This window comes from Stigmatopora nigra, chromosome 22 (assembly GCF_051989575.1).
Source record: "Stigmatopora nigra isolate UIUO_SnigA chromosome 22, RoL_Snig_1.1, whole genome shotgun sequence".
Lineage (NCBI taxonomy): Eukaryota > Metazoa > Chordata > Actinopteri > Syngnathiformes > Syngnathidae > Stigmatopora > Stigmatopora nigra.
The window spans coordinates 8,951,479-8,963,876 of NC_135529.1; the positions used below are offsets into that span (position 1 = coordinate 8,951,479).

The 12,398-nt window shown below is 37.5% G+C and overlaps 1 protein-coding gene across 3 annotated transcripts; it reads right to left on the reverse strand.

The window, feature by feature from the left end:
- Window positions 1-14: 14 nt before the first annotated feature.
- On the reverse strand, window positions 15-12,236 carry LOC144215718 (golgin subfamily A member 3-like). Of its 3 annotated transcripts, none has more exons than XM_077744817.1 (24): window positions 12,221-12,236; window positions 10,891-11,070; window positions 10,051-10,329; window positions 9,219-9,331; window positions 8,383-9,053; window positions 8,182-8,290; window positions 7,646-7,952; window positions 7,351-7,553; window positions 7,137-7,274; window positions 6,754-6,915; window positions 6,282-6,650; window positions 5,833-5,910; window positions 5,110-5,373; window positions 4,938-5,032; window positions 4,491-4,707; window positions 3,748-3,891; window positions 3,448-3,645; window positions 3,216-3,332; window positions 3,002-3,141; window positions 2,632-2,764; window positions 2,326-2,448; window positions 2,049-2,213; window positions 1,714-1,880; window positions 15-1,628 (listed from the first exon to the last, which is right to left on the reverse strand). In XM_077744817.1, the coding sequence occupies exons 2-24, from the start codon at window positions 11,009-11,011 to the stop codon at window positions 1,436-1,438; spliced, it is 4,506 nt and encodes a 1,501-aa protein (XP_077600943.1). In that variant the 5' UTR covers window positions 11,012-11,070; window positions 12,221-12,236; the 3' UTR covers window positions 15-1,435. The 3 variants fall into 3 exon arrangements, with proteins under 3 accessions (XP_077600943.1, XP_077600940.1, XP_077600941.1); XM_077744814.1 differs by lacking the exon at window positions 12,221-12,236 and adding an exon at window positions 11,705-11,785 and having other exon boundaries at window positions 10,891-11,089; XM_077744815.1 differs by lacking the exon at window positions 12,221-12,236 and adding an exon at window positions 11,705-11,754.
- Between the last annotated feature and the right edge of the window lie 162 nt (window positions 12,237-12,398).

Here is a 12,398-nt window from a genome sequence, read left to right on the forward strand (position 1 = left end):
CGTTACCACCAAAGTTAGATCAAATACATTTTTATGGCAGGTGATGATTGCAATATTTGATATGTTAAAAGAACATTTACATTTTTAATTCTAGTAATGCTTAATGACAATGAAAATTCATAAAGAAATTAAATTTGAAACCAGTTCCTTTAAAATACTCAAGCGCTGTTACATATCTTAAATTAACTTATACACCCTGAACTTACAGCAACAAAAAACATCCTCATTGTCAGATGTTTAAAATTGTACTGCAAAAAAACATCTGTAACAGAAAGAATAGTATAGAACGTGTCGAAATAATGTTTCATTACTTTTTTGTCTTTACACAATTAAACATGTACTGTTAATTTACAATCACACAAAAAGAAATATATATTAAACTCTGGAAACAGTTCACTTATCCAGCAGTCATACAACAAGATTAGTATATATAACTCCAGTCACCTTTTATCACCAAGTACACAAATAACACCATAAACACCAGTTTTTGTTGGTAACCATTTTTGCAACATGCAACTTGCTTTCTTCCATTTAGATTTCAATCAACAGGCATGCTGTTAGTTAGACATAAGCCCTCTGATTGACAGATTTTCCACACTCAAAATATATTACATTTTGCACAGACCCTTATCAAAACACTACACTCATTCAACCAGATTCAGTTTCATTACAGCATTGTAAAGGCAGCACAATAAGGCTTTTTCCATATACAAATGACAGCAGCCCAGGCTAGACAAGACAACCAAAACTTAAGAAAAATTGTAATTGTAGCGCTAAAGAACTTCTGGTTGAACGGTTACAACAAAAATGAAGACCTACTGCATTCTTTTTTTTAAAAAGGCAACTAAAGTGTTTTAGTGTGCATGACCTCATGACAAGGTGCAATGATGTCCCACCACCAGCTGCTGCAAAGAGTAACCCTGTTAGTGAAATCTTAACTGTCATAAGCCAGAAATAATAAAAAAAAAAAAAACATTCAAGCCATTGTGGCTTACTCACAAAACCTTACATATTTAAATCTTGTCAGTCGATCATTAAATTATTAGGAAAGGCGTACTAAAAACCTTGAGACCAAATATGAACATGTGACAGGACAAATAATAATAATAATAATCACCCGAAATTATTACACAGAAGGGATTGTGTGTCGTGCTACCGAAAGTTCAGAGTGCCTTAAATTTTAACAAATTAGAATATCAGGGGTTGTCTTTATGTGGTCGTATATTTCTTTTAAACTCTTAATAAATAATACAGTATAAAAAGCTCGAATCAAGAATAAAGCTGCGGTATAATATGTATGACTCTGGTAATTGCTGCAAAGACTGAAAAACAAGGTCAAATGTTGATAGCCATTGTTGAAAACTGGAATAAATGGCTAACAATGCTTTTGTGGATAAAACTCCACTGTTATTATACCCCAACAAAAGGTTTGCTTTTAGGGCTGCTGCTGTTCTACTTCATTATTATTTTTCACCACGTTGTTGTCCAGTGACCCCGATGTATTAGAGATGTCATTTGGAAGTCCCAGTTGAGCTAGACCTTCCTCTGTGTTTGGCCATGAGCTCATTGACTCGTGCACTGTTACCGTGTGCTCCTCCATCTGCTTTTGGAGGCTGTCCATCTCCTCCCTAAAACCCCCGAAAAAATAATAAAAAGGTCAACACATTCCTATGTTAGCATTAGAAAACGTATTTCAAATGACCAATGTCTTACTTGAGCTGCCGTAAGCAGTTGTGCAAGTTGTTGAGGGGCTCCTTATTGACCGAAGTTGATGGTTTGAGCAACTCATCCAGCAGGGAAGCTGGAACTGGGCAGTCTGGGATCTTTACTGGCGTTACTGGATTGGATGGGGTCCCTTCAGTCTTCAGCTCCACCCATTGCTGTTGAAACAATACCCCAATTTTAGGGAGATAATTATAATATAATTTAGCTTTCTTAACACTTTGGCTGCTCAATGCTGGGAGGATTTATACTTCCCAAAAATTGCACTGGGCATATATGAAGGTACTATAGGGGTTAAAGAAATGAATGTGTCTTTTTTGCATCACCTTCCTGAGACGGTTCTGCTTGAGATCCTGCTTCAGTTGCTGGTTTTGTAACAGAAGGGTCTTCATGCTGTTTTTCAGTTCCCCTACTTTAGCTTGTAGCATAAACTTGTCTTTCCTTGTACCACCCAACTCCTCCTGGATGGTCTCCAACTCTATCTTTATATTCTGTGACAGAAAAGCTTCAAATAAATCCACTCATTGGGGAAAAAAAACATTAAAAATGTCTGCTTTGCTCACCGAGCTGTTTTTTGTTTATTTTGTTTTAATAAACACTTACTTGCAAAGCTGTTTGTAGGCTATCCAGTTCTTTTTTCTGGCACTCCTCCATCATTTCCAACTGTTGCTTCTGAGTTTCAATCTCCCTTTGTCTCTGTTCCACCTCCCACTTAAGGTCCTCAACCTGTGAATTGTCAGCATTTGAATTTGTTTGATTTTAAGTGGGGTAAAAATATAAAAATATCATTCAACAGCAACACTTTATTATTCAAAACCTAACAACTCCAACCCTATACCGACAGTCTTATCCAAGCTAATGACGACAGTCCCTTAAATTGTATGTAAATAACGATAAAAGTCTCCACACCTCTTGGTTAGTGAGGGGCTTTTTGGACAACTCTTCATCTAACTGTTTCTGGAGGATTTGAAGTTGGGAATGGGCTTCAGCTAACTCTTCTTGGAAAATGGAGACCTCTTGAGCATGTTTCTCATCCTGGGATCTGTGGATAAAAGTAAAAAAAATAGTAAAAAAAAAATATATATATATCTAATATGTAGCTTGCTAAATTCCCCCAAAAATGAAATAGAAAATCAGTTTACCAAGACATTGTGTAAAAAATGCCTTATATTTTTGCTAAGCAAATTTATCAACCAGCACATAATATATATGAATATTTTAATATCTGTATTCTTCCCTATATTGTATGCTGTATTCTTAAACAATGTAGTTTGCTTACTGTAACTTGTTGGCTTCATGTTGCAGCGCTTTGACCAAGTCTTCTTTGGCCTGCAGGTCTTTCTTAATCTCAGAAAGTTCCAACATGGCAGCCCTGTAGTGTCTCCTATTGTGTGCTGCTTCAGCTTTTGCTGTTGCCACCTACATAGAAACGTAAAATCAATGATTAGCAACCAAAAAGTCATAGTAAAACAACCAAAACTGAGAATTCATACCTGTTCTTTAAGATCTTTAACTTTGTTTTTTTCTTTTTCCAAGGCAAGCTGTAGACTTTGCACCACCTGCTTCATTTGCTGGTCCTCCTCCTCTTTCCGTTTCAGAACAGCTTGAACCTGAATAAGCAGATATTTAAAAGAACTACTTCACTATTAAGATGGTCCTTCACAATTCTGCAATTTCAAAAAAAACTACACAGATGACAATTCCATCCCTACTTGTAACACCGACCTGCAAATTGAGTTGTACAAGATCAGCCTCTCGTTTTGCTAAAGCAGATTCCAAAATATTGGCATGTTCCCGCAATGTACCATTGGACTGTGTTAGTCCAGCCAATTTCCCTTTTTCATGTTCCAGTTCAAGCGCTAACTTCTTGTTGGCGTCTTCTAGTTTTCGAATACGCTTCTTGAAGCATCGGGACTCTTGAAGCTTTGAAAAGAAAGATAGCATTGGTTTATTATTGTTCTACCCCGACGTAAACATAGGACTCAACAAGGAAGGTTATGGTAGTCCACATAGTTGATGGCACACCTCATCTTCTAACTCCATAACCTTCTCTTGGTACTCCTCTAACTCAGTGGAAGTGAGGGAAATAACTTCCTCAAGCTCCTTTTCTAACATTGCTTTACTTTTGGCCACAGCATGCAGCTCCGTCTGAAGCGATTCAATCTTCTCCTGCGTAACACACACAAAGAGTTGGTTCTTATCAGTATCCTATTGCTTGTATTTTCCATTAATTTCACTTTTACGAAACAGAAAACAATTCTGCAAATGTAAATACAGTGTTCCCACGCTACTTCGCGCTTCAGTTAACGCGGACGCAGAGCTTCGCGGATTTTCTTTTGGAAAAAAAAATACAAATATTACATTGAAACAACATATTTTACAGTTTTTTTGTTATAACATGAATTTCACTCTCTCTACCCGTATTCTATATGGTGTACTGTATACAGGCGGGTAAAAAAAATAAAATAAAAATAAATAAAAAAAATAAAAAAATGAAATTAAATTCAAATTAAGCATTTTGGAAGGGGAATCCCTACTTCGCGGAAATGCACTTATCGCGGGTTGTCCCGGTCCCCATTAACCGCGATAAGCGAGGGAACACTGTATATCATATGCTTACATCCTTAAATAAGTTTTGCTTTCAAAACCAGTACTCAAACTCAGAATCCCAAAAATATTTTAACACTATTTGCAAAACAAACATACCTTTAATATTCCACTGCAATAATAAAGTGTTATAGATGAAAACTATTAGTGTGATCAGGCACCTGCAATATGTGGTCGTTTCCTCCATCTGATACCAGAGCCTTGAGCTTGACTAATTCAGCCTCAGTGGTCTCCTTGTCAGTCAAGGCCTCTTGCAGCCTCCTACTTAGGATGCTGACAGCATTCTCATACGCCTTGTGTTTGACCTTCATCTCTTTCTGAGCGCTGGTTAAATCAGTCCCCAGGCGCTTCATGCGTACTTTTTGCTCCGAAATGGCTCTGTTTCAAGCAAAGGATAACATTGAATTTCAATAAAGGACAAGCTTCTATTAATCGCAAGCAAAATTTTGTAGTATCACGAATCGGGTTGAAACCCCACTAAAATGCCAATTTTGGTCATGAATCATATCTATAATTCTACAAATAAACCTGAAAAATATGATCATAAATAAAATCAAACAGGTAGAAGTTATTTAAGTGTCATTTGCTTAATCAGGAGTAGGACTCACTTTTTAGCTTCAGTTTCCATTTTCTCCACTTGTTTCCTAAGAGTTTCATTATCTTTTGTTACAGCCACAAGCTGACTTTGATCAAACTGCAAAGACTGTAAAATAGGGGAAGAAAATAAAAATCAGCACCAATTTCCCTAAACTTAACACAATTTAAAGTGCTTCCAATGACCTGAATCTGTTTTTCAAGTTGGTCTCGTTCTCCCTGAATGTCCTGCAGATGACTTTCCATGTTATTCATCTGTTGTTGGACTCTGAGAACTTCTTTTTGCAGCCGTGCCTGTTCCAATTCAGCCTTTTGTTTCTCTCCCTGAACCTCCTGAAGTTCTTGTTTTAGATCCTTCACTTCTGCGAGAAGACGTTTTTTGGTAGATTTGAGCTCACTGATCAACTGATCTTTGGAATTAGCATCCCTCCGGTATGCTTCCACCATGACCTGTGAAAGATGTTGCATTATTTGTGAGATTTTTATCTGTATACCACAGAAAAGTTACTTTACTAATTATATAATAACCTTATACATGTACAAATAACCACTCTTCTTTGTCACAGCTTTTTATTACAAATTAAGCAGCATCCATCATTTCTAAAAGTCATTTTATTCTAGACATGACAGTAATTCAGCTCCACAATAGACATGTCCTCCCACAAAATCAAAAGGACTGGCAAGATGGAAGACGTGCATTATAATGATATAAGAAAATGCAAATTTTGCTTCTGGTCCATCAATTTTACTGACATTTTTTTGGATTTGCAGACAACTATAGTGCTTGAAATTTTGTTTGCAATAATATTACAAGAAGGGGCTTATTATAATATAGTTTGTATTTCTTTTTCGTAAAATTAAGAGTGTGCTTGCCATTTTTTTTTAAAAAGAAATAAAATCCAGATTTACCTTTTGTTGTTGGTACTGTTCCTTCAATTTTTGAGCTTGTTTTTTCAGAGAGCCATTTTCTTGCTGCAGGTTTTCAATCTAAAACAAAGTAAATGCTATAGCACTTAAATTCAAAAACAAAAATACATATTAAAACAGCTACCGTATTTTCAGGACTATAAGGGACACCGCATTATAAGGCGCAACCTCAATGAATGACATTTCAATTTTTTCTCATATATAAGGCGCACTGGATTATAAGGCCCTGTCTATTTTGGAGAAAATCTAAGACTTTTAAGTGTGCCTTATAGTCGTGAAAATATGGTACACATTTAATTATTAAACCTAAAAAAAAATACAATCATAGTCAACTAAAAGTCCAATTGTAAGTTCAATCACAATTTAATGTAGGACTGCTTAAATAAGATCTTTCTTGAGGAAAGAATTCACATAACATTAACATTTCGTACCTGGTTGGTTTTGACCTGAACCTCCTGTTTGAGTTGATCCAACACATCAGATGCCACCAAGACATCTTCTCCAAGCCTTTCAGCATTTTCATCAAGTATGTTCTTATCAGCTCGGGCAGTCTGCAAAGCTACTTCAAGAACTATCTTCTCATTCTGGAGGTATTGGATAGTGTCGTCTTTGTTATTGCTTTCTGCCTGAAGCTCAGCCAATTGGCTTTCCAGTTCTAGGTATCGAGCCTCGAGATGATTGATTGACTGCTCTTTGGTATGTAAATTCTCCTGAGTTGTGGTCAACTGTCGCATCAGCTCCAGATGTTCTTTCTGGAGAGACTGCAGCTGGATGTCCTTCTGAGAAAGGTTCAACTTGATCTAATGAACGCAAAAAAATGTCATTGTTTGGGACTGATGCGTAAAAGATAGTGGTTGGCGGTAAAGTTATTGGAAAAAATTGAAATGACAGAAGAATATCTACCTGTTCAAGTTCCATTTCCAAATCACTGGCTGCATTGGCTAACTTTATTAAGCGCTCCCTTTCTTCTTCATACTGTTCTAATTTGTGTTGGAGATCATCCTCCACCAAAGTCTTGGCATCTTGGATCTGCTTGTAAGCAGCTTCTTGAGTCATCATGTCTGCCTATATCACATGGAGCAGAAGATGCACAGTATTAAAAATACGGTCTTTAGTTTAAACTAATTTTCAGACCTGCATAATCAAGTTAAGTACAATTTGTTTGCTATAGAATGGACGCTAATTTGTAAAAAGCAAAGAAACAATATAAGTACGTGCTAGGCACAGAAAAATATAAATAATATTGCAATAAATTTGAAATAAAAGCAGAATACTTGATAATATACCTCAATACTCTGCAGCTGAACCGCAATACGTTCTTTTTCTTTAATTGAACGGTGTTGCGTCTCAGTCAGTTGATGGGACAGGGTTACATTCTCAAGCTTGAGATGTTCAAGAACACCAGTCTGGGTCATTTTTCCAGCCTAAATTGAAAGGAAAAAATGTGAGAACCATTCTATGATGTACATGTCATAATAAAATAAATCAAACCCAATGTACCTGCATGTCAGCCATTTCATTTTGCAGTCTCAACCGGGCCTCCTGAGCCAAACCGAGCTGTTGCTGGTACCACTGCCTGACCTGCTTGAGTGAGTCAATTTCTGCCTGGGATGTTTTCAGTCGACTTTGCAAAGTACTGCGTTCAAGCTGGACTTGTTGTAGTTGACTCTGAATACCAGCCATTTGCAGTCGCATTTCCTGAACTGTACATAAATAAATACATATTACATAAGAATAAAAGTCATTTTTTGGGCTAGGAATGATGAATAGGATTATGAAGTTGACTCAGTGTCACCTATATTGTCCCTTGACGTGAGATTCTTTTGTAATTCCTCCACTTTGCCCATCAGTCTATTGTACTGGTCTTCAGCCACTTTTAGGTCATTGCAGAGTGATGCCAGGCTGGCATTTTTGCTTTCCAAATTACCCTGGAGCTCCATCATTGCCTTCTCTAGTTGGCTGCAATTGTGCCGGAGACTGCCAACTTCTGTCTTGAGGACATTCTGCTTTTCTTGGCTAAATTGAACCTCTGCTTTCTGAGCCTGCATCTGAGCGTTGACAGTGGCAAGTTGAGCCTGGAGCTCTGTTTTCTCCTTCAGGGCCTGGGAGGGACAGCAGATAATTGGAATGATTCACTATTTCCAAGCAAAAGTCATAATTCCAAGATGGAATTTAGTGTTTACTAGAGGCCAAACTTTGGCATGACCATAGGGTTATGGAATTGGAAAAAAATAGTCACAACTATGAGAGCTCCTACTATGGTTGGTATAACTCAATCTCAATGATACAATTGTGCAAAGCCAATAAAGGAGTTTATAAATTCTCACAAACCTGATTGGCCTCAGAAGACAAAGATTCCAATTGTCCTTCTAGTCTCATTTTTTCCTTCAGCACCTGAAGCATTTCATCATGGCCCATTACGGAACTCTCCAAAGAGACACTGAAAATGAAAAAAATAAATAAAAATCAGTGTTACCATCAAGATGAGACAAACAAAAAGTGAAAATGACTTCATCACCACCCAAAAAATACCTGCTTGAGAAGCTATCTCTCCGACTGCGTGGTTCCACAGAGCCTTCTTGCTCCATCTCCAGAAGTTGCTGCTCATCACTGGCGGCTTGCAAGACCTCATGAAGAGAAGGAAATTGACCCATAGCCTCAGGAGCAATCTCCTGTCCTTCAACCATGTAGGATCCCTGTGGCTTATCCATAGCAGCAGACAGCATGGAATAGGTTCCCCTGGTAGACACACTGCTGTAAGATGAGCTATCACTATCATTGCCATCATTCCCAGCTCTTCCTGCAGATTCGCTGCCATCAATTTCTGAGACAATTTCGCCGACTTGCCCTTCCCCCGACCGTGACGTCACATTGACCTCAGATACAGTGGACACTGTGCTGACACTGGAATGGACGGAACCCGCCATGTTCTCTGCGGTCTTCATTCCGCCACCAGTGTCATTCTCTGGAGATTTGTAGTCAGCCAAGGAGTGAATCTTGCTCGTACGGGATGTTCTCGATTTCTTTTCCTTGTTGAGTGGGATCCCTAAACTACCCAATTTAGGACCACGAGGTACACTGGTCCTCAGGAAGGAATACTCTGTAGTCATGGCAACTGTATTAGCCCTGGGAAGACCCTCGGGGTGTAGCATTAACTCTGGATCAAGGGTGCTGAATGGCCTGTTTTTGGGTGTGCGATGAGACTGAAACAAAAGAAATATTTGGTGGTAGGAGTTTAGATAAAAATAAAAAGAATAAAACCAAAAATGCTATGTTTTGAGGAGTGTGTCATACACTGATTGCAGCCACTCTGAGACATACATAGATGTCAATTGTGCTCCAAGAAGAGTGACTATGTGTTTACTCACCCTCTCCTTATGTCTTTGCACTCTGTATTGTTTCAGCTGCTCTTCCAGGCGCCTGCGAGCCTCCAGACGAATTTTCTCCTCATTTTCCATCTCCAATGAAGGCTTCTGATTGGCTAAAGAGCAAAAGGCAACAAACAATAATAATATACTTGTGAATCACTGCGTAGGTATCATGTGGAATTCAAGATTTGTAAAGAAACCACTTGTGAGCACTTAAGTTTTAAAGGGGGATATCTGCATGGTTAAAACATGCAAAATAAAACAAACGCTATTGTGCATTTTAAATCAAACCTTTAGAAATGGTGTCAAACTCGGTTTTGTTCACGGTCCACATTAATGACAACTAGATCTCATGTGGGCCGAACATATTTATTTTTGGCCCAAAGAGTTAACCTACTTAACACTACAGAAAAACCCTGCGGGCCAGATCGGACCCCCTTAGCGCACCGGTTTCCAAGTGGCGGCCCGGGGGCCAAATCTGGCCCGCTACATCATTTTGTGCGGCCCGAAAAAGAAAATCATGAGTGCAGACTTTCTGTTTAAGGATCAATTTAAAATGAACAGTATAAATGTATATTAAATTTCCTGATTTTCACCTTTTTAAATCAATAATTGGATTTTTTTAATCAATTTTGTGTTTTATGTTAATTTTGTAAAATCTAAAAATATATTTAAAAAAAGCTAATATTAATATTGTTTTAGATCTATAAAAAATGAATATTCAGGGCTTTTAATCCAGTTCTTTTAATCTATTTATAAAAAAAAAAAAATAATGTAATGCAAAAACTTGCAGGTAGAGAATGGGGCATCGGCACCACAAATTTATGCTTACACAAATCTGTCTCCTGCAATGGCATACTGAGTCTGAGCGACTGCAACGCGTCACTCGTGTGACTCGTTTCCTCCCCAGCACCACGCTCGGATTCAAACATCATGGGTTGAGAAGCAGTCACGCCCGCAGATGTCTCTTGATTTTGCATGTTGACCGGCGAATCAGTGCTTTGTGAAAGGTCTTTTCGGGGCAGTGTACCGTTAAAATGGGTACTCCCAGGAGCAGATTTGCCCTCTGATATTTCATCTCCATTTGGCATCACATTCAAGTCGACTGGACCTGAAATGAGCGAGTTGCAAGGAATGTGAAAGAAAGTCATTGTTTGTATTATGGACTAGAAAAACAAAGTGATTCTCTTGGCAAACTGGCTGAGCAACTATGGTAAGTTCATCTTCTGACTCAATAGTCTTCAGGCTATGCTAAAATGTTTCATTGTAATATAAACCAATAAAAGCACAATGAATGATTAATCAATAAGGTCTTGTTACTGAAGCATGTGTACACTACACAAAATTGTGTGTTTTGCGGACTAAATATTGTCTATGTGCCATTGAATTGAATGTCGGCCATTTTTTTTTGTTAAAGAATACCTTACACCTGGTTAAAGAATTTAAAAATGCTACTGTTAAACACTTTTGGTAGACTGGAATGTAAAAAAAATAATAATGACTGGTTGGTAGTCCCAAATATCAATGAGTTAGTTATTCCAGTTTCAAGGTATGCATGTTCATTCTTCTCTTTTCAAAGAGTAGAAGACGTGTTAGTGGAGTAGTGAGCACTTGGTACAATAATGACAATGGAGAGGGAAAAAAATAAGAGAAATAAAGTATCAATGCTTACCATTGAGAATTTCCTTGGTTATATTTGGATTGCCATCGAGCCCTTGTTGCTTCAAATGCTGCTGACTTTCAGCCTCTCGAGATGTCAAAGTGCTGTGATCTGGATCAGCATTGATCTCCATTTGAGCGGTGTATTAATTTTTAATGGCCATTATCAGCAAACCTTCCTTCTGGATCATCACTGGTTAGAAACACAATACCTGTACTATCCAGAGGTTGACAGTATAATGATAGGAGAACCTGATGTGTTTGTGTCATATATAACATATATGTTAATCATAAGAAATATGTTAATTACGTTAACCTACGTTACCCTAACACTTTCATTTTTGAGGTGTAAAAACAAACAGATACGCATCGTGTAAAAGTCAGTGAAAATGATTTAGTTATATAGTGGATTGGAGCCTTTTCGATTTACATTATACCCAAACGCCCATTTGATTGACCAGTGAAACTGAAGTTTACGACTGAAACAACAACAAACTTACATAGATGCACAAAACAGGCGATTACTACCGAAATTAAAATTTGAAAAGATCAATTAGAAATTGAGGGATCTAAGAAATGCAAAGTAGTGTGGCACATTTATTTATTATTGCTAGACTAAACGCTAGCGTTATGTTTACGGTAGCTGAGCTGTCAAGCTAACATGAAAGTTGGGTAGCTGGAGTAGTCGGAGCCCGTGCTTAGATTACTTTTTATATTTACATTGATTTTATTAATAAGGTGTCCCATCTTGATTGATTGAGACATCGACGAGTTGATAAGACAATGACATATTTAAGAAGTGCATTAAAATGAGAATGAAGGCTCACCAAACCAGCTGCGCCTTCTACTACGTGGCTGTTTGCGTTCCGACTGTGAAATACTTCCGTCTGGAAACACTGAACGTGAACAATACTACCGATCCAAATTATGCAAAATTTAAATAAAATATATATTAAGGACAAATAACAAATGATAACAAATCTATTTACATTACATTATTTAATACTTTTTTTGTATTTTATGGATGTCTATATACTAGCCATATTTCAGAAAGTTTAAGGTATTTTAGTGCAGAAATTCATATGCATAAAGCCTCCAGTGTAGCCCACCGAAAGAAGTTTCTGACGCAAGATGGCCGCCAATAACTTACGCCTTCGACTACCCCTTTAATTTTCTTGCCTTAAATATTTACTGTGTACCTGACAATAGCACCCTCTAGTGGAAGGAATATCACACAAAGCCGCGCTGTTTAATACATCTATTCAATGTCAACATAACACAAGTTTTATAAATAAAACTACTTGGATGGTTGATCATGTTACATACTTTCCGAGTGACCTTACCAATGACTTATTTCCTCTTGTATTTCACTCCAAATAAGGCGTGTCATTTGACCTAAAGTGAAATGAAACCATTATTGCAAGAAAGTACCACAGTTTGTGAGTATTTTCATTGTTAGCGATCTCCATAGAGATCTAGTGTTTATAATAACATGAACATAAATTCCAAATACCAGTTGAT

Bases quoted from the DNA above. Each gene is read 5' to 3' on its own strand.
- LOC144215718 (XM_077744817.1), bottom strand. From the start codon at position 11,011: ATGGAGATCAATGCTGATCCAGATCACAGCACTTTGACATCTCGAGAG. The intron at 10,330-10,890 runs GTAAGCATTGAT...CGCTCATTTCAG, and splicing joins AACCAAGGAAATTCTCAATG to GTCCAGTCGACTTGAATGTG. The intron at 6,651-6,753 runs GTAGATATTCTT...TGCGTTCATTAG, and splicing joins TGGAAATGGAACTTGAACAG to ATCAAGTTGAACCTTTCTCA.